The 22,390-nt window shown below is 33.1% G+C and overlaps 1 protein-coding gene across 10 annotated transcripts in view; it reads right to left on the reverse strand.

The window, feature by feature from the left end:
- Positions 1-2,656: 2,656 nt before the first annotated feature.
- LOC143229491 (high-affinity choline transporter 1-like) overlaps positions 2,657-22,390 on the reverse strand; it is a 115,143-nt gene continuing 95,409 nt past the window's right edge. For all 10 annotated transcript variants that reach the window (XM_076461880.1, XM_076461878.1, XM_076461882.1 and 7 more), the window contains 5 exons: positions 21,179-21,327; positions 17,727-17,876; positions 15,089-15,218; positions 13,185-13,396; positions 2,657-12,583 (listed from right to left, as the gene is read on the reverse strand). In XM_076461880.1, coding sequence (XP_076317995.1) covers positions 11,915-12,583; positions 13,185-13,396; positions 15,089-15,218; positions 17,727-17,876; positions 21,179-21,327 — 1,310 coding nt within the window. In that variant the 3' untranslated portion in view covers positions 2,657-11,914. The remainder of the gene's footprint in view (positions 12,584-13,184; positions 13,397-15,088; positions 15,219-17,726; positions 17,877-21,178; positions 21,328-22,390) is intronic.

The raw sequence follows: 22,390 nt of genomic DNA on the forward strand, positions 1-22,390 counted from the left end.
AACACTTCAGTGAATTTACTTCGAACGTTAATACTTCTACGAGGACATTAGATATTGTCGTCGGGAAAAACTTACGTGCGAAGAATGGAGATATCATTCTAGTTAAGTCACGTATATCTGTGTATCAGCATAAAACTAATTTGCTCGTCGTGGACCGTCGATAAAACATTGAGTTTCAGACTAGATGTAAGACTGAATAATGTTTGTAAATTTATAAATTTTTTGTATATAAATAACTATTTGTAATAATTGTTATTATAAATTGTATTTTTGTTGTTTTTTATATTAAAATATATTTGTGTTACGTTTGTTTGTTTGTTTGTTTTGGAATTTCGCACAAAGCTACTCGAGGGCTATCTGTGCTAGCCGTCCCTAATTTAGCAGTGTAAGACTAGAGAGAAGGCATCTAGTCATCACCACCCACCGCCAACTCTTGGGCTACTCTTTACCAACGAATAGTGGGATTGACCGTCACATTATAACGCCCCCACGGCTGGGAGGGCGAGCATGTTTAGCGCGACTCGGGCGCGAACCCGCGACCCTCACATTACGAAGCGCACGCCTTAACGCGCTAAGCCATGCCAGGCCCCTATTTGTGTTAAGAATGATACGTACAATTTTCTATTTTGTTAGCAAGTATCATAAAGTTGATACAGATTAACATTTAATTAACTTCTAAATTAAAATTATAATTTCCGGCTGTTTGAAATCGTAATACATAACGTTATAAATCGGAGACTCGTGAGAGATAAATTATAATATTTAATACATGTAGATACAATAAAGGTACAGTGAACATTTTTGCTGGTAGATAGTATAAATTCTGAATACATTTGTTAGTAGGGTAAGGACATTCTGGTTATATTTACTGTTACACTAAATATATTGTATATATATTTGCTGGCAGGCTAAAAGTATGTTGAACGTTTTTTTCCTAGTAAGCAAAACACATTACGGATATATTTGCTGGTATATAGCACAATGTGCCTCAAAAGAAGTTTTCCAAGATATTTGCTCGTAGACCAAATAAACTGTTCATATTTGCTATTAGGCTAAAAACATACTACATGTTTCTGATGCTGGCTACATATTCTCGTACATTAAAATATCCTGAATATATTTTACATATAAACTAAATAAAGCATCATGTTTGCTGATAGTTTAAACGTATTATAGGCATTAAGAGTAAAAAGAAACACAAAAAACTGTTGTTTTTACGCGCAATAAAATGTAAATTCTTTTCTTTTATTTAACAGCTGACTAATTTTGTTAACATCAGGGCTAGTATCCACTAATGATAATGGTAACTGTGTTACCGAAATTAGTGGGTTTTAACAAATAATAAAGATTTTAAGTTTGATTGAGCCAAAAAAACATAAGTTTTTGTGTTTTCTACTTCTACTATTGTAGCACACTGTGCCTCAGAAGAAGTTATTTCTAAACGTATTTAACTAAAAATCAAACAATTCGTGGAAATATGTAGTTGGCGCCGGATGGTCAGGTAGTTAAGGAACTCGTTTCGTAATCTGACGGTCGCGAGTTCGAATCCCCGTTACACCAAATATGCTTGTCCTTTCAGTCGTGGGGGTGTTATAATGTGACGGTGAATCCCACTAGTCTTTGGTAAAAGAGTAACCCAAGAATTGGCGGTGGGTGGTGATGACTAGCTGCCTTCCGTCTAGTCTTACACTGCTAAATTAGGAACGGCTAGTGCAAATAGCCCTCGTATAGCTTTGCGCAAAATTCAAAAACAAACAGAATAAGACAATTTTGATCATATTTACTGCGTAACATAGAAGACTTCCTTCTTCGGGGTACTATGTCGTTTAGTTCTATATCATTTAATAATCATGGTGTATGAATATCTTTTGTTAGAAAAAAATATGACAAATATCTTCAACAGTAAACCTAATCTTGGCAGCATTGTACCGTCGAATGGTTGGGAATTTACTTTTAAACCAGATATTTAGGTGGCAGCACGTCGCCACAACTCGACCTAGCAGCTACTCGCCACTGCACCCATATTTAGCAAATCCTAACATTTGCTGAACATTAAAAGTTGTAGCCCAAGACTTATTTGATACATTTTATGCTATCTAAACTAATTTTTTCCTATGTAGAGAAGTAGCATCTTATGTTAATAAAAAACAATTAACAATAAATAAAACAAGTAAATTCAGTTAGGTTTACTGATTTATGAGCACACTAAAGTGTAAACTACCAAACTTTGAAAATTGTTGAAGATGATACCGAAATGTTGGTTTTCTTTCAATACCTTTGGTGCATTTTTATATATACTTTTAATGTTAAAACACAATGATTTGAATAAAATTATTGTCTATCTACAACATATTTTCTAATGTACCGATGTTGTGGTTTATTCCTTTTATTATTCTCTTGTTACATCCTCTCTATGAATCACGTGTATTATTATTCTCTTGTTACATCTCCTCTATGAATCACGTGAATTATTATTCTCTTGTTACATCTCCTCTATGAATCACGTATTATTCTCTTGTTACATCTCCTCTATGAATCATGTGTATTATTATTCTCTTGTTACATCTCCTCTATGAATCACGTATTATTCTCTTGTTACATCTCCTCTATGAATCACGTGAATTTTAGTCGTTTCTGATATAAAAGAATGAAACGAAGTAATGCCGACAACTAAGTCTTTTATTCACATTAATATTCTAGAGCGTGATACATCAATTACAATTAACAGTTATTATACAACATTAACTTGAAGATTTCACGATACATAATCGTGGATTTTAAGTCAATTTATTGCTTAACCTCGAAGAAACAACGATAAATAACTGTAGCGTTTGGTATTTTCTCCGTTTTTCTTTGATTTTTACAAAAATAGACACATTTCCTTCAGCATTCTTCCCTCAAAATAAAATAAAGAAAGCGATATTATTGCAAGCTATTCAGTTCTCACGGAGGTAGAGTTTCCAGTTCTCGATACTTATTCACACTGCATCATTCTTAGTTACTCCTAAAACCAGTTAAGCATTTCTTGGCGAAACGTTCTACCTTCTTCCTCACACAAAAAGTAGACTCACATAAAAGTTAATAATAACAAAAAAGTCATCAGTTATCTCTTTTTATTTTTGATACTGACAACTATGAGATGTAGGTAGAGTTTGGGGTTCATATACTGACTGCTGAATTGGCAAATAATGTAAACATACCTATATGTATGTGTGTGTCCGTTGCTTGTTGGCTTCAGTGTGTCTAATATATAAACACTTTGTTATTTTTTTTCTAGAAAAAACAAAGCAAACACTCCGATTAAATCCAATATAATTGGTTAGTATTAGAGACTACAACCAAGATAAGTGGCTCAAACTGGTGGACGGCGTACGGAAGGATAAATCATTTATTCAGAGTATAATAATAGTTCAGAGTGCGCGTAATTTATTTGAACTTACAAATAAAGGCAAGTTTTAAAACTGGGATATTTTTTAGAACTTCATTCTAGATGGTCTTATGAATGTCCGGTAGATGACACTTGTTCCTTAAAAACGCACCTTCAAGGTAAATATCAGTTCTCAAAATCACGTGAAGATTAAACCAGTATGACAAACTAATTCCTAAAAAAATAATAATTCATAACTTTGATTGCATTTATAATTGATTCAAGTTTAAAATTGTTATCGAAATACCTAATCATCGTAAGAATACTGTTTTAATCACAGTTGAATTGCCATTTATCTTAGTACCTACTCGTGAATGCTGTTTTTATTCGTTAATGCAGTTCTGCTAATAACATTTACCTAATCTATCAGAAATTTCCCTCCCACCTAATGTCGGATTCAATTCTAATAAATACCTGTGTTTGAGGATTGATTATACTAAAACAAGAAACGTTGCACTAAATGTCTTAAAATATTTAGGATTAAGGATTAGTTATTCAACAAGATACTTCAGACTTAATATCAATAAATATCTTGCTCTGAGGGTTAATTATGCAACAATAAAAGACTTTAGACTAAATTTTGATAAATATCTAAATTTGAAGGTTAATTATGCAACAAAAAACACTGTACTAAATATCGAAGTTTGAGGATTAATTCTGTTCAACAATGGAACACATTTGTTTATGTTTCGGTAAATATCCAGGTTTTACAAATAGTAGTACACTAACAGCATATGCTGCATTAAAATCAAGCTTTACTCAATCATAAGACAAATGGATTAACTCAATTAAACATCCAGGCTTAAGAAACAGGCCTACATTAACAGGACACGTTAACAGCTTTCTTTACAACAATGCTGCCTGTTTTGTGTTTTTACATCTCAATACATAAATTACTATTTGAAAACTTACTTGAACTGTACAGATAAAACAAAAGTTATTAAAGGAGATATGAGAATTAGTTCTCACTAAATTAAGGCTTTAGAGGCAGAACTTTGAATACAAAAAATTAGTTTATCATATATAATGCCGTTATTAGGAGGAGTTTGAACTCCATTAGAAATTATTTATTTGTATTATTTCGCTGTATTACTAATAACCTGGTTAATTTTTATACTTTTAACTGGTTTATGTCTACTATATTTTCTTCACTTATTCATATCTTGACAAAAATATGTATACATACCATAATAAATAGTACTTGTGAGTAAAAACCCAGTATGATGTACACATTTTTTGAGACATTTTAGTATGGATATTATTATAAATAAAATAAAACAAGCAAACTATTCTTTCTTCGACGCTTTAAAAGTTTTATGACTTATTGTTTTAATTTCATATTATAAAATTCTGAACAAAAACTATTTAAACATTCGACACTGATACTATCGGTCAATATACATTGGATAAATCATTCCATTTAGAACCTCAGTCATATATATTACCATAAGAAGGAACAGTGAAGGTAGTTCTTAAATACGAGCCGAAGATGGACCACTCTAAAGAAACAAACACATCATTCAAAACTAACTCAAAATGGACATAAAAACCAAAACAAAAATATTATGTTAGCCCTCCTTTTTTTTTTTGGCAAATATTGAACTCGAAAATACATATATATCTCAAACATCTTGATAAATTACAGTAGACTCTGACATAATAAATATACAAGAACTTCAAACACAAGGATTTAGAATCTCGAAAGCACTTATGCAACTTCTAATTTATTAACTCTTTATCATTGTTTCTAATTTTGAATGAAACTACATTATCCTTCCGTATGTTACATTTTTGGTTAATATCTGTCAACACGCAGTTTCTGTTTGTTTGAGTAAACTTACCACAGATAGTCGTGTTGTGAAACTCATTACTCCACACGTGCTGCTGGATAATTGCGTCACAATGCGTAGTGCTTTAAAATCTCAGCACTCACAAAGACAATAAAACGTTTCAAATATTAAAAACAATTACTGGAAATTTTAGAGGATTTCCCCGCCAAACAGAAAATCTGACTATTTTAACACATTGTTACTGCATACCAGTAAATGTCGGTATATCGCTTCACCCTTACTCAGACATCCATACGCTTTATTTCATGTTTCGCAACATCAGTCTTAAAATGTCTATACATATAATATAGTGTCTATACATATAACATAATGACTAAAGCAAAAGATAACCCATCCCATTTAAATCATTTTAGTACAAAAAAAGATATTTAAAAATTCTTAAAGTTGAAACGAATTAAAAATAAAGTGTAAGCCTTCAAGCTTATTACTGAACCGTCTGAGGGCCAAAGAAAACACGAGTAGTTCGAAGTTACCACTAACCCAAAAATCTTAACCTTCAACTATCTGGATACTTTCCTGATATCCATCCACGATCAGAAAAGTGCGTATCGTGTTTGCTGTGTGTGTGTGTAGTATTGGATCATGAACGTGTGGACTCCCAAACATACAGTCTGGCACGCTTATAAACGAACTACGTTGAGCTCCAGATAGGTTAGAACTAAATAACTGTATTAAATTGACAGTCATTACAATGTCGGGATTCTTTTACCACGATAAAAAAGTAGCAATAATAAACAATAACAATGAGTTGTTATTAGCATGATTATGAAAGGCTTAACATATAAAAAGGAAAAATAGACAATAATAAAGTGTTTCAATGAAGATTTGAGAAATAAAGATTACAACATTATAATGTTGAGTTGTTTCATTAAATTGTATTAACTGCGATTTTTAAAGATAGTGTTATAAGAAAAACATTCAGTGTAATCACGTTTACTGCGGTTTAGTAGCGATAAGAATAACTAGTTAACTCACTGAAATTTTAAAATGTAAGAAAAAAACACCTAAATATTAACATTATTTCTTGGAAATTATTTGTTGGTAATTGTTATAACAAAAACATAACGTTACACACTTTTATGATTCTGGTAATTTATTTAGTGTAGTAATGGCATTTTCAAAGTAAATGATTTTGTCATGATATTGAAAAGATAAACGTTGTAAAAAAGGAAAGTTAACTATATTAAGTTACTTCACTTAAGAAACAAATATCAAAATATAGAAAGACGAAATAACAGTATCTCTTACTGTGATTTGAGGAAACCTGTAATATGGTTAAGTTTTTTCAATTGAAGTTTAATGAGGTTAATGTTAAGGCTATTAATTAGATATAACCATGTAAACTGCATTAGAATACACTTTTATCATCTCTAGTAGATGAACTAATAAAATATTATACACTATCAATAACTTCTGACCAAAGCAAATTACCTGAATCAATTACAACTAAAAAGATAACCCAGGAGATAATGTAACTATTTTAATGTTATGATCTGATTAGAACTAATGATTATCATTAAACCCAAGATTTACAATGACTAAGATGCGATGATACATCATTTGGATGCTCTTGGTATTGTAGACAATTTCGGCCGTAAATCTAACAATATCGCACGAAGTTTGACCAGCTTAGGCATTTTATGGTAGTCTTAAACCCATATACTCAACTAATAATGCAAAATACATTCTCAAATATATATATATATATAATTAAACTTTAGCAATATGTATATATATATTAAAGAATACAGATAAAAAGTGAGTCCCCTGTTAGTCATGTTATGACTTTTGGTATGTATTGCGACACATATGACACATATCTTTGGATCATCATGTTTTTATGAGTTTGTTTTATGTTCGATGAAGACGTTTGTCGAACTAATTTACTATCACTATATAGATCATCAGCTTATCTACTTTTTAAATTTTAGTTCATGAGAAAATTTCAAAGACATGTTAGACTACTCTTAAAATAACTGAAGAATAAATAATACAGACTGATTATTACTTATTAACATTTCGTTCATGATTAATACTCAAATGTTTTAAACAACTTCAATGTGTTGCAAGTAACTGGGCTATCATGTTGGTTTTCACAAAAATAACAACAGAAAAATTGTCTTTACGGAATAAAATACGAAAGTGAACACAGTCACCACCGTACTGAAGAATACAATCACTCTACCGCATCTCATCTCAAAATTCAGCATTGAAACACTGTTGGTAACACTTAGAAATGAAGTAATAGCCAATTATGCAAAGAGTTGAAACAATATAACAGAAGAAACAACATGAAAATGATATGTTTCGTATCCCCATTCAAAATAAACAGACTCAAATAAATCTTATTGCTTAATAGTGATATGAGTCTGGGTCAATTATGTTTAGGTTGATATTGCAAATGTGAAAATTATTGCAGATGTGTGCGCCTGTTCAAGACAATTATACAACATTCAAACTCACGTGTATCACAGGCTAAAAACTACGGTTATTTTGTGATACTTTTCACTGAAACTACACCACACGATCAACAGTAATAATGCTTTAATAATAATAAAGTTTAAACTTACTTGTACAACGACTGAGTTATAGAGATGTAATGCTAGTGTTCACGACATTCATCAATAAGATTCAATTTTAACACTAGTGTCACTAAGTTCAGGATAACAAGGAAACAGTGAACGATAGGTACTTTACAACAACCTAGTATATTTATGTACGCAGTAACGATTTTAATATATATAAATGTTTATTTATATTAATTTAACAAAAACAACAAACATGTATCTCTACAATTTAGTGAAGCATGCTCTGGTGCGGTGGTGAAATTCTCAAGAAAAACCAAAGAGGTACTCAGCTGGGTGAAGTGAACCTGTTTTTGACAAAGAAAAAAGTATATATATATAAATTCCGGTACCAGTAACACATTAAAAAGTATGAACCGGTACTCAGATCGGTAAGTATTGGCAGAATACTACCTCCTATCTGAGATCAGAGCTCACCAAGTATTTTTTTTAAACAACAGGCAACGCCACCGGCAATCTGTGTTGCAAATAAATCAAGTATAATAGCTTTCTAAATCCATGTCACTTACATAAAATAAACGTTCACACTAGTTGGCTAAACATAACAGGACAATAAAAGTACAAGGAGATATGCATCTACGTTTGTGCTGCTCCACCGAAGTCTTATAAACTTTTGAGAATGTTTTTAGTCAAACAAATATATGTGAAGCATGGTGGATCAGTTTACACATGCACTGCAAGCCTAGTAAACAAACGTTACGCATGATGGGCCAGTTGATTCAAGCACTGAAAGCCTAGTTGACAAACGTTCTCAACGTTCTTATCCAATAAACGTTTAAACATAAGACAATAGTCACTATTATATATGTATCACAAACAAATAAAAATATAAAAATTCATAGGAACATATTTTATATGAAACATCAAATCTTTCATTAAAAACAATCAGTGGAATTAATTTAAAGATGTGAACATCCGCCACAAATTAATAATGAAACTTAAAATTAAGTTTTGAGCGATTTTAATATCCTATTACAAGCACGCTTTTCACTTATGAAAGCCTAATACTGATAACAAGGGCGCGAGAACAAGAGATGCTGGGGGGGGGGGAGCACTTGAATAGCTTGAGGTATACATAAACTGTTCAACTGCTACTGATTTTCAACACCCACACTTTAAAAAATTATTCCAGCATCAATGACTGGGAAGAGCCTTCGCCAAACGCCACTGTTTCTAGCTTGAGAAACCAAAGTTGGTCTTATGATAAAAAACAATTTGTTGTCTAAAGAAAAAAAAAGTTGTTTAAAGTTTAATTTTCTGATCAAGTTACTCAAGAATTGAAACAATTTTAGTAATACTCAAATCTGACTTTACGAACTACATTTAAACTATAAAAACTCTGCCAGATAAAATAGTTCCGTTAGCTATTTAAAAAGTTTCACCTACATAAAATGAATCTTTCAGAGCAATTACTAGATTTGGTAAAATTAATTTACAAGTTTCTAACTGTAATTGATTGATTTAAAATTCTCAGTGATTTACTATATCGAAGACACAACTACTTTCACTAAACAATTGGTTATCGTTTACGACATAAGCCGATCAAAAACAAATATGATGAAACAAATAAATATATATATATATATTCATAATTTTTTTCCTCAATACAATAATCAGTCATAACCCTCAACGTCAAATATAAAGCGCAATTACAAACCTAATGCCTATTAATAAACTATTTTATCACAGATGAAAAGTATATGGATTGTATTTTCCTAAGATATTATGAAAAAAATAAGCTAGTAACAGACAACCTCTAATTAATACGTGACTTTTAATGTGAGTATATAGGTCACAACCGAAGAATACAAAATCATTCCTCTCTTATTTGCTATAACTGTGAGCGTAGAAATATTGTTATAATTTTTCGAAGGGAAATATGATGTTTACATATGATGATGTGTTGGGAGTTTCTTGTAATTTTAATACAAATAGATATTTTTTCCGTGTTCTTCTTCAAACTTAGTTTTTTTTTAAGTATTAACATTTAGTAGAATGTTAGGGTATTAGAAAATCAAAGCTTTGTAGTCTAATGTTATATCAACAACAGAAACTAAATGCTTTATAGCTTCTAAACCGTATCGGAGAAACCACCGATTTAGGTAAAAGAATTTTGACGTCTGACGTGTTTTATTCGATACAATACTTCCAGTAGTATAGGCCTGTTATTAATATAATAGTAACAAATAATACCCAGACCTACTGATTATAAAATGAAGAAAGTGTGTAATGAATCCAAATAATGAATAGAGATGTTAACCCAAAAAATGTGTATGATTGGAAGGTGAGAATCTGGACAATGCTTCTTTCATGAGAATCACTACGGAAACAAATAAGTGACGTATGTGAGGGAACTAAAAGGATTTATTTCGTCCTTCAGAGATCTACGTCACGTTCTCCTCACGTTAACTTAGTATAGAGAAGATTATAACTGAAATATATATATATATATAGATAAAATATGTAAACAAAGAGCATGTTAGCACAATCTCTATTTACGATTTTATTTAATATAAGGAATATCTTTATAACTTGTTTGTTCGTTAAACTCTCTGATCTGAAGTAGAACCTAATGGTAAATAGTACGGAGTAACACAAGTACTTTTGTTACTTTATAAATAGCACAGAGTAACACAAGTACTTTTGTTATTTTATAAATAGTACAGAGTAACACAAGTACTTTTGTTATTTTATAAATAGTACAGAGTAACACAAGTATTTTGTTATTTTATAAATAGTACGGAGTAACACAAGTACTTTTGTTATTTTATACATCCTTATCACAAAGTTATCAGTGGTTGTCAGTTGTGTTTGTGTCATGTAAAAAAAATTCTCATCTGTTTCTTGAAGTTCAGCACAAAGCTACACAACTGTCTGTGCTCTTCCAACCATTGATATCAAAATCCGTGCTGTGGGTTTTTACTGTCTGTATTATTTAACGAATAGCAATCATCGTACATGAAATTTTACACTATATTTGTTACTATGTTACAAATAGAGAGTAAAGAAATTCGCCCACCATTAACTTTGGACAATGTTGTGAATTGGTTAAAAATAGATCGAATATGCCTGTCAAAATAGGATTCAAACATCTGCAAAACATTTTGTCGCTAAAGTCCGGAAATATTTTCTGAAGATATTTTTAAAAATGAAAACTAATTTCAGTTGAATTGACTATTTTTATGGTAATACAGCAATTAAATAGAGTTTTAATAAATTAGGAATACAATTCAAATTTATAATGAATCCAGTCACGTGACGGCACAAATATTGCTATAAACATGTAGAACAGCTCACCTAACACCATTCAACACCACTGACACTGTTAATTATTACAGCATGTTTAACTACTTATACGTCGGAAAAAAATTTCAAAACTTTTAACATCAATCTCCAAAACAATGAAATTTCCTATACTGTGTGACAAGAAACCTAAGGTTCAAAAGACAAACTTGCTACCCGACGCTTTTCAACCTATTATAGCAAACTGTAACATCCAATTTTCTTTATAGCAACAATTAATACTTAACTACTTTCCGTAGTCGATAGGTTTATCTTATTTTTTATTTTATTTCTGTTCGTGAAGAATCATATTTATTTTCATAGTAATCAGGAATACAGATTTTATGAGCTGAACTTCTGTCGTATAAAAACCTTAGCTCATTCATTAGAAACATTTTGAATGTTGAAAAAGTCTAGATTGTATAATTAATTTTTCCCTCGTCTTTCATCGTATTAAACGTTTGGAATTAAGTGAACTCAATTGTACTGAATAACAAAAATTTTGAAATATTCTTCTTTCTAAAAATACGATTTAACTATATAGATTTACATGACATGACGTAACTTAAAGACAAAAAAAAAAGCTAAAAATTTAATTATTGGCCGACTACAATATAAGAGTACATATAGTTCTCACTACTACACCAGCTTGGAATTCAACGTTCGCTGACATTTTCTACTGTAACCCTACAGGTTATTGTAAATATACATGTACATATACGTGTTGGGACAAACTTTGGGATTAGATATTATATTACACACTGCGTGCCTCACAGACTCGTGGTGTCTATAGCCTTGGCAAATCCATCTTTTAATTCCAGGTCCGGTTGATCCTTCTTGTCGATGTTACTGGAAGGGTCATTTAGTTCATCTTCACTACCAAGATTTAATGCTGGGTTGATTCGTCCATTCATTTCTGTTTGATACGTTTTAATCATGTTGGTATTTAAAACTGACATTTCTCCTTCCTGTGGCTCCTGGACTTTGACAACATCTTCCGGAATGTTGACGACACAACGGAAAATGTCTAGTTTTGCTGGGAGGCGTCCTGATTCGAACATCCATTTGGTGAAGGCTGATATGGTCAACAGGGTCATCAGACTGATCAACATGGAAAAAGTTCTGAATGGAAATCGCTGACCGCCAGTTTCATCGTAGAAGGGGTAATAAATGATTGGCTCGAGCCGTAGAATGGGCTCTCCACCTAAAGCTCGCATCAAGAAACCAAAAACATACGCTAATAGTGACCCATAAGTGTTACAATATTCTTTGAAATGGACGACACATATCAGCTGAGGAAATAAGATGACGTAGACGAGATCAGAGGACAAGTACCAGAGTCCATAGATGGACTTGACCGTTAGAGCCATGGCTGTCGCTAACGTTCCCACAAACAAAACCGAAATTCTAACCACCCATACAATTTCTCGTTCGGAGGCCTACACAATTAAAAAATTTACTTATATTACACTTGTTTGAAAACATTTCATGTGTTATTAGCATAGTGATAGTTTTAATTAGTATATTAGAATTAAACTCTGATCTTCCATCACTATAATTTTAGTTTAAGTTGCAGTTAGAAGGTTGAACACTGTCAAATAATTCCTGCTTTGAGAAGATAGTAACGTATTTAAAAAGTAATGTTTCCCGTAAAATAGTATCATGTTATACACGGTATTCAAGGTATAAAATACTAATAAAACATTTTTTATTTGTAGGAAGAAGCCGCTTACAATAAACTATGCAACTAGTGAACAAATTCTTGGATCATTATAAATATTAATAGAATCGTTTATAAATTCAGTAGCTTTATATTTAGTCTTTCGAGCAACCCTAATTTGAATTTGTTCAACACTAAAATTATTTGTTATTACCTCTACTGTTTATTTTTTATATTTTTTTCTCATAAATGTTTGCTAATTTGCATAATGATAATAATAATAAGCTTCAGAAATTTATTCACGATTATGCGAGACAAATAAGATTCTTTTATTTCATGCTAATATCAACTTTAGAAAAACAACAACTGTGACCTCTTACATTTTGGCGAAATATCAATTTGTAAACGTTACGGGCGAACATGGAACTGGCGCTAAGAATCGAGGAATCAGAAGAGGACATGACAGCAGCAGAAACGGCACCGAGTCCGAAAAATGACACGGCTGAAGGAGTAAGATATTGCAACACTAGAGGGAGCACCAAGGCGGTCTCGTCAGGCTTCAAAGGCTCACCGTAACTTGTCTCGTTCCAAGCTACCGAGAAATATCGAACATAAATGTAACGTAATAACAATGCGAAAATAAAAATGTAAAACAATAAGCTGCTCAAGTACACCGTAGCGGAACTTTTGAGAAAATAACTATTCTCTTAGTTTAATAAGAAATAAAATAATATATTTTTCTTTAAAAAAGGCGCAGCGTACAAGTAGTGTAATAAGTATAATTAACTTATTTAACTGAAACATTAAACAACTTAAACATGTACATGTTCAGCTTTTCATTTATAAATTGAATTTTTCATAGAGATTCTTCATTTATGTTCCATATAAATGTACGAAAAATTAGTTTTTAATCTAAACATTTGTTTGATTAAAGATGTTGAATAGTGATAAAAAATACACCATATTATATTTACGTAAGTATCAAATTATATTTGAAAATAAACGCACTTAAGACACGGAAACAAGAGTTAACTCCTTATGAAAATGCTTTTTTTTTTTCTTCTCAGAAATAACGTTATCTGGCCTGGTTATGGACTGGTGATTAGAACACTGGATGCGCCATTTGCAGGTCGCAGGATCGAATCCTATCATAAAATATGCTCGAGCCTTTAACGGGGTTCGGTATAGCTAAGTGGTTAAGCAGACGCTCGAAACATCATTGTAATCTGAGGTCGCTGGTTCGAATCCATATCATACCGAACAAGCTTGCTCTTTCAGCCATGGAGGCATTACAGTGTTTGTCAACTTCTATTATTCGTTGGTAAAATAGTAGACAAAGAGTTAGTTTTACAATACTAAACTAGGGACGGCTAGTGCATATAGCCCTCTTGTAGTTATGCCCAAAAATTAAAAACAAAACTTTCATTCGTGGGAATATTACAATGTGAGGGTCAATCCCAACTGTTTGATTATAATAGCCCAAGAGTTACCAATGAGCTGTGTTGAATAACTGCCATCTCTTATTTCTATTTGAATTTCGCGCAAAGCTACACCAGGGCTAGCCGTCCCTAATTTAGCAGTGTAAAACTAGAAGGAAGGCAGCTAGTCATCGCCAACTCTTGGACTACTCTTTTACCAACGAATAGTGGGATTGATCATAACTTTATAACGCCCCCACGGCTGAAATGGCGAGCATATTCGATGTGACGAGGATTCGAACCCGTGACTCTCGGTCTACTAGTCGACCGCCTTAACCACTTGCCCATGCCACGCCTGCCATCTCTTAGGTGTAGCAATTCAAATTAGTAATGGCTTGTAAAAATAACATTAGAGTAGTTGTGCATGAATTTCTTTAAACAAACAGATAAAAAAACTACACAAATCTTTGATAATTTATATCTGAGTATCAAATCGGAGTGTACGATGCACAAAAACAATTAATATTATTTTTTTCTTTTAATCAAAATTAGATAACTGTTGCGTAGACATAACTAGGCTGTTACGTCAGCCATTCTTTTCTTTTTTTTTCAGACCAAATCCCAAATCAATACTTACTCTAATAATAGGTAAAATTACCTGTTTTTTAGATTGTAAGCCTGAATTAATTTTAAATCGGTCTTAAGTATTACATATTCCTTCTAAAGCTTAGTCCTTTAGCTTAAATGATTGTTTAAAATGTATTTCTGCAGGTGCAGTCCAATTTCAAAGATTAAAATACATTTTAGGTTTATTAACCTGCAATGGATTAACTCTCAAAGAAACAATTGGGGTTAGGACCTCTTACCCGTTGCCTTAGCAATAACCCCAATCATCATTGGCGGGATAGCCATAACTATGCAGCCAAATGCAGCGACATACGAAAGAATCTGTGCCTTAAAAGCACTCTTACAAGATAGAACTCGCTGGAAATACACCTGAAAAAATACGAAAAGAATGAATTGTTAAAATATGAAACTTTTTTTTATAGATGTCAGGAATATACAATATTTCTTCACACAAATATAGCTGTTAATGATAATTTGTTGATATCTTGTTTAACTAAAAGTTTTAATTCAGGAATACGGTATTTGCTAGCTAAAAATTAAAGAATAAAAGGTAATAATAGTCATCACCACCCACCGCCAACTCTTGGGTTACTCTTTTACCAACGAATAGTGAGATTGACCATAACATTATAATGCACCCCCAGCTGAAAGGGCGAGCATATTTGGTGTGACGGGGATTCGAACCTGCGAATAATAAATCGAGTTTCTTAACCACCTGGCCATGCTGGGTCTAGGTATGGAAAGACTTTTGCTACATTGTTTACCATTATTCATTCGTCAAAAAGATACAACTCGACGTTCATACTCAACACAACCAGGTCAGTGAAGCAAAAGTGATATTTAAAAATTGTATATGAAACTAAACTATTTTGCAGAAATAAATATTTTAAGGGCGGGGAATTATCCGTGCTTTACAATATAGTTTCGACTCTTTTATTTTTAAGATGTTTTCTCACTTTCTACATATAAGAAACTTAAAGTTCATTTTGAAGTTTCAGTTTACAAATCTCAATTTATTTTGAAGTGAAAAGTTGATCACTCTATCACGGAAACTAGAAAAGTTATGGAGTGTGTCATCTAACTATCTAATCTATTTTATGGAGTTCAGAAGTATAAATGTAAGGTTTACATTTACTTTCGCAACTGAAAGTTCAACTGAGGTTCACGCAAAAATAAAAAAAACTCCTTATTTTATCGTTTTACAAACGATACTTACCAGCGGCAAACTACCAAACAACACAGACCTTTCCCGTAGGCCTAGAATATCTAGAAACGTTACTGTTACTCAGTCATGGACGAAATTTTGATCGCGTCAACAAAGAAGCTGTCGCTCGAATGACACACAATAACATTTAATTCAAAGGCTTATACATTAATACTTAACAATACGTTTGAACACCGCGTAAACGTATGAACTGTAATATGCCAGTAATCTTAAAAGATTTACCCGCGTTTATAAATTTTAGTCAAATGATTTAACTATGAAAACTTTAATAAACAACCGTATTAGGCTCGCCTTGGCCAGGTGGTTAAATCGCTCGAGTTGTACTCTGAGTGTCGCGAGTTCGAATCCCCGTCGCACCAAACATACTTGCCCTTTCAGCTGTGGAGACGTTATAAAGTGACGGTCAATCCCAATATGCGTTGGTAAAAGAGTAGTCCAAGAGTGGCGGTGGGTGGTGATTACTAGCTGCTTTCCTCTAGTCTTACACTGTTAAATTAAGGGCTGCTAGCGCAGATAGCCCTCGTGTAGCTTTACGTGAAATTACAAAAAAAAGTCAACCGTACTGTAAGAAAATGAGCTTAGTTGATGCCTACATTTCACTTAGTTTTGTGATGTATATACACGTATATATGATGTATATACACGTCTTAAACATGTATATAAGTTATTGTATTGTTCTACAGCTTCTTTTGTCAATTACTTCTAGTGAAAATTTTAGGAAACTACAGACGTGCCAGTGAGTAATATTTTTCATTAACTAATTATTCAAACAATCGATAAGATTGATGATGTTTTTTCGCACTATTTATATATTCAGTTTTCGTCGATTCTTAAATATAATAACAACGAGGTGGTGGGTATTTATTAGTAACAAATAACGTATTGTGTAAGCACGTCATAAAATTTAGGGAAAACTTACTCCCATTCTACATGTATGTTTATTCATGTTTCTCTTTTTGTCGTCTGGTTTGGAAGCATTCTTCAAACACATACACACACACACACACACCCACTGGCACAGCGGGATGTCTACAGACTCACATTGCTAAAAACCGGGTTTCGATACCCGTGGAGGAAAAGCACAAATAACAAAGTGTGTAACTTTGTGATTAATTCTAAACAAACAGGCAAAGCCATCTTGGATTCCCCTTGATACACGAGTGCTAGCTCTAATCATAAAGTTTAAAACATTTAAATACAGTAATGCTTTTTTACGTTAAAATGTTGTTGTCTCTTAAGAATACGATTAATTCTTCTGTATGAAATAAACTTTTGTTTCATTTCGTTGCTAAACGTATTTAAAAGTTTCAAGTATGAGCCTCCCCCTCCTCCTATGGTGACTCAGCTTACAATGTTAAAATTCGGGTTCCGATACTCACACAACTAACGTATTATGTAGCTATGTGATTAATACTAAAGCAGTAAAATTTCAAGTATAAATTTAGTGAAAACTTTGGTGACATTGTTCCTGATACAATATATAACGTTTACTACAAATATGTTTGTATATAAAAAAAATAACTTGTTTCTAGTTTAAACAGTAACGAAATAATACATAAGGTTATACGCAACAGATGTACTATATACGTTCAATAATAAAGATAAAGTACAAAGAAATCGTACGGACAAGGGACATCAGCAACTAAGCTTACCTGCCAAGGAATTCCTCCTAGGATCAACAATAATCCGTAATCCATGTAGATCCCAGCATCAGTTATATTAACAGAACCCAGCCAGTTGGTTGCTTCTAGGGACATATCGCCCACGGCTTTATTGGAGTAACTGAACGGGATACATAACCACTGTTGAGGAGAATACAAAACAGAACATTTAATAGAGTTTCTTTGTTTATGTTTACAAATTTACTGTTGTGTGACTTTATCTCAACATTAGATCAGTATAATTTACATATCAGTTTATGTTAACTTGTTGCTCCAAACAAAATCAATATCGGATACAAATAACAAATAAATTTATGATCATTCATTACTTTGGACTCTGCAAACGTTTGGTATATGTAGTCATTCAGTATGTTATAACTTGTTACCGCAGACTAGATCAATGATGAATAAAGGTAAACCAATCAAATTATATTCATCTGTTTTCTCAAACTGAATCAATAATGGGCACAATGAAGCCAATCGGTTTATGTTTATAGCAAACAACAAAAATATTTGGAAAAAGTCGCCAATTTCCAAACAATGATTCAATACTGGGTAAATGAAACAATTGGTTTATATTAACATTTCACTCAAAATTAAAATTATCCCAGGTAAAAGAAAATATCAATTTATAATCACACTTTTCTTTCTTTGACGGTCTCATGTGCCTCTTAATTCACCTTATACGCAATAGATGACACGATAGATAATACGTAAAATATACTTCCAAATAATGAAAGTTCAACTTTCAAGTTGCCTTCCAACGAGTGACACAGCGGGATGTCGGCGGGCTCATACTGCTGAAAACCGGGTTTCGATACCCGTAGTGACCAGAGCACAGGTAGCCCATTGTGTAGCTTTGTTGTTAATTCCAAACAAATAAAGAAACAAAACTTTCAAGGTACGTTATTTCGAGGGTCAAATGATTGAAATCTGTTAAATGTTATGGTAACTTTCTTCGTAAAACGTTGCTTCATTTAACTTTACTTTGTTAAGATCATCAAAGGTTAACTTCTTCCTGGTAAAATAAACACTAGTTCAGGCTCCATCACCACAGAAAAAAAAAGAAAAAAGCCGCTTTGATGTACTTTCCTCAAGTGGAATCACAACTGGTTAAAGCATTCCCTGGGTAAAATAAGCATTGGTTAAAACTTCTGGATGAATAGCTTGGATGAACCCTTAACTGTCCATAAGATACCATAAACTTGCATCTCGGGTAAAATAGGTACTACTTAAAACCTATTAGAAAAAGCGGCTTAGATTAACCTTTCTTCTGATAAAATCTATGAAGGATGACACTGGACAATATTGAAGATTTTGTTTGTTTGTTTGGAAATTTCGCACAAAGCTACTCGAAGGCTATCTGTGCTAGCCGTCCCTAATTTAGCAGTGTAAGACTAGAGGGAAGGCAACTAGTCACCACCACCCACCGCCAACTCTTGGGCTACTCTTTAACAACGAATAGTGGGATTGACCGTAACATTATACACCCCCACGGCTAGGAGGGCGAGCATGTTTAGCGCGACGCGGGCGCGAACCTCGGATTACGACTCGCACGCCTTACGCGCTAGGCCATGCCGGGCCATATTGAAGATACCTATTTCACTGCATACGTGAAACGCAATAGACCAATAATTAAGAAATGTTTCAGTATTCTTTCGATATTCAGTAAGTTAGTTAAATATGTACAAGTTACAACCCTTTAGTTAAAACCGAATTCTATACAGTATTACATGTGCATACACATACACATTTACTTTAAAACGTACCTTTATATACGTGTATATATATATATATATATATAATGGCACAGCGGTATGTCTGTGCACTCACACCGCTAAAAATCGGATTTCGATACCCGAAATATGTAAATTAAAATTTCCTCGTTCCTTAAGTATTCAACTTCCTAAACCAGTACCTGGTGGAAGCATCTTCTGTGAGTATTTTTGAATAGGTCTATCTATACCAGCTTCTCATAATTGGATGGTGCAATTTTTGCCCATTATTCGTGGCAAAAATGCTGCAATTCTGGAAAGTTAATTGTGATTGTTGATGAACAATTTTCAAATCTCACCATAAATTTTCTATTGGATCAAAGTCAGGACTTTGACTGGATTACTCCAGAACATTCACTTTCTTCTTTTAAAGCCATTCTAGTGTGGCTTTAACATTGTGCTTTGAGTTATTGTCCAGCTGAAATGTAATTGTTTGATGCAGTTTTAGATTCTTGGCTGACTCAAGCAGGTTTCCTGTTTGCCTGTACTTTATACCATCAGCCGTCTTCTCCTCAATCCTTACAAGTTTCCCAGTCTCTGCTGATGAGAAATATCCTCATATCATGATGTTACCTTCATCATACTTCACAGTTAGGATGGTGTTGACTGGATGATATGCTCTATTGTTTGAATTTAGACCGAAAAACTCAAGTTTGTCTCGTCTGACCACACAACCTTCTGCCATGTGTCTGCAGTATCATTTGAACATTTTGCTGCAAACTCCAAACGAGATTTAAAATAATTCTTGTTCAGTAACGGCTTCTTTCTTGCAACTAATCCTTTCAGTCCAGCTTTGTGTAGGAATCAGGATATTTTCGATGTAAGAACAATGACTCCTATTTCATAAAAGTCACTACTGACTTCACAGTGGACTACCTAATCAGTTTTCTCTTTGCTTGGCTGTTTAGTTTGAAAGGATGACCTGATGTGAGTTGTAACTGGGTGGTATGAAGCACATTCCGCTTCTAAAAGATGGACTTCATCATAATCAAAGGGAGTTTCAGCGACTTTAAAATATTTCTGTAACCTGCTCCTGGTCTGTGCTTCTCTGCCACTTTATCCCCGACTTGTTTGGAAGACCCTTGTCTTTATGGTTGGTTTGTTGTACAACTATGTGAGTCGTGGCTTGAACAGATACATTTACTCTGAAGTCAAGTGAAACCATTTTGAATCCATACAGACGGAGACCATTACATTAATTTTGTGACCTTTCAAGCTAATCTTTTGCAGCTAAATTGAATTGAGGTTGCCGTAACAAAGGGGTTGACTACTTATGTAATTGAGAATATTCTAATTTTCTTTGAAAATCCAGCTTGTTTACATGATATCAGCAATTTTTAGTTTTATCAGTTCGGAGAAGATTTTGTAGATTGTAAATATAGTTTCATTTAAAAGTAAGATAACTGTAAGTTTAAACAGCAGCAAAATGTGCAAAGTATGAGGGAATACTTTTGCAAGACACTGTATGTACAAATATAACATATATATACATACACATATATAGATATATACATACAAATAAATTTTACTGTGCTGTTATTAGAATAGTTCTTCAATACAGAGGCTCATTTTAACCTACTATCTCACTAAAAAAAAAATTAAATCGAGAACACGGACGAAACGAGCAGGGTAAAATCATAGTGTTGTTTCAATATTTATTGTACTCACCAAACCAATGAAAATGCAGAATAGTTGAATGACGTCAGTATAAGCAACAGAGTACAAACCACCAAACAGTGTGTAGAACACAGCAATGCACGAGGATGCAATAATTGAAGTGTTGGTTTCCAGGTCAATAATCACACTCACGGTAGCCCCTGAAGAAACACATTTACATTTCAATATGTTATACTCATTTTACATTTCAGTCTACCGTAAATTTTTTTTGTAATTAAACTAGCAATATACTAACATTTCTCTCCTTATCGTATTGACCCGGCATGGCCAGGTGGTTAAGGCACTCGACTCGTAATCCGAGGTTTGCGAGTTCGAATTCTCGTCACACCAAACATGTTCGCCCTTTCAGCATGCGGGCGTTACAATGTGGCGGTCAATCCCACTGTTTGTTGGTAAAAGAGTAACCCAAGAGTTGGCGATGGGTGGTGATGACTAGCTGCCTTCCCTTTAGTCTTACACTGCTAAATTAGGGACAACTAGCGCAGGTAACCCTCGTGTAGCTTTGCGCGCGAAGTTCAAAAAACAAACCAAACTTTATCGTGTTACGTGGTTAACACTAACATTTCGTCACGCGCTAATTATTACGCTAAATATTTATACATAGTCTTTATTTTATTTTTAATAATTACCTGTTCTGTGCACCATCTTGCTAAAGTGTGTTCTAATTAATAGTAAAGTGTCAATGTATTTTACAAAATTCTGTTGTGGTTAATACAAACACTTTAACCTGCTCGATATATCCTGTTGTTAATATTGAGATTTCAATCTCTTCTACGTGTTCTGCTGCTAGTGTAATCTCAATCCATTGTGCATATCACATTTAGTATAAGCATTTTAGCCTCTACAGTGGTTAATACATAATGTTATTCAGTTTTGCATACTATGTTATTATAAGTGTTAATATTTCAGTATATTCTATATAAGTTCTTGTATGTTTGATATTTTCGCCCTCCCTAGTAGCACAGCAGTAAATCTGCAGACTAACACATGATAGAAATTGGGTTTCGATACGATACCCAAGGTGGGCAGAACACAGATAGCCCATTGTGCTTAATTCCAAATAATCAATCAATCGATATTTTCAATCCAAGAAGCATCTTATGAGACACATGGGTTAAACGTTCAGATTTAAAGACTCCAAGGTTAGGAAACAGTAATGTTTAATTTACAACTTCTGGCCAGCGGTAGGGGTTGGGGTCATTC

This window comes from Tachypleus tridentatus, chromosome 10 (genome assembly GCF_004210375.1).
Source record: "Tachypleus tridentatus isolate NWPU-2018 chromosome 10, ASM421037v1, whole genome shotgun sequence".
In the NCBI taxonomy this organism is placed as follows: domain Eukaryota; kingdom Metazoa; phylum Arthropoda; class Merostomata; order Xiphosura; family Limulidae; genus Tachypleus; species Tachypleus tridentatus.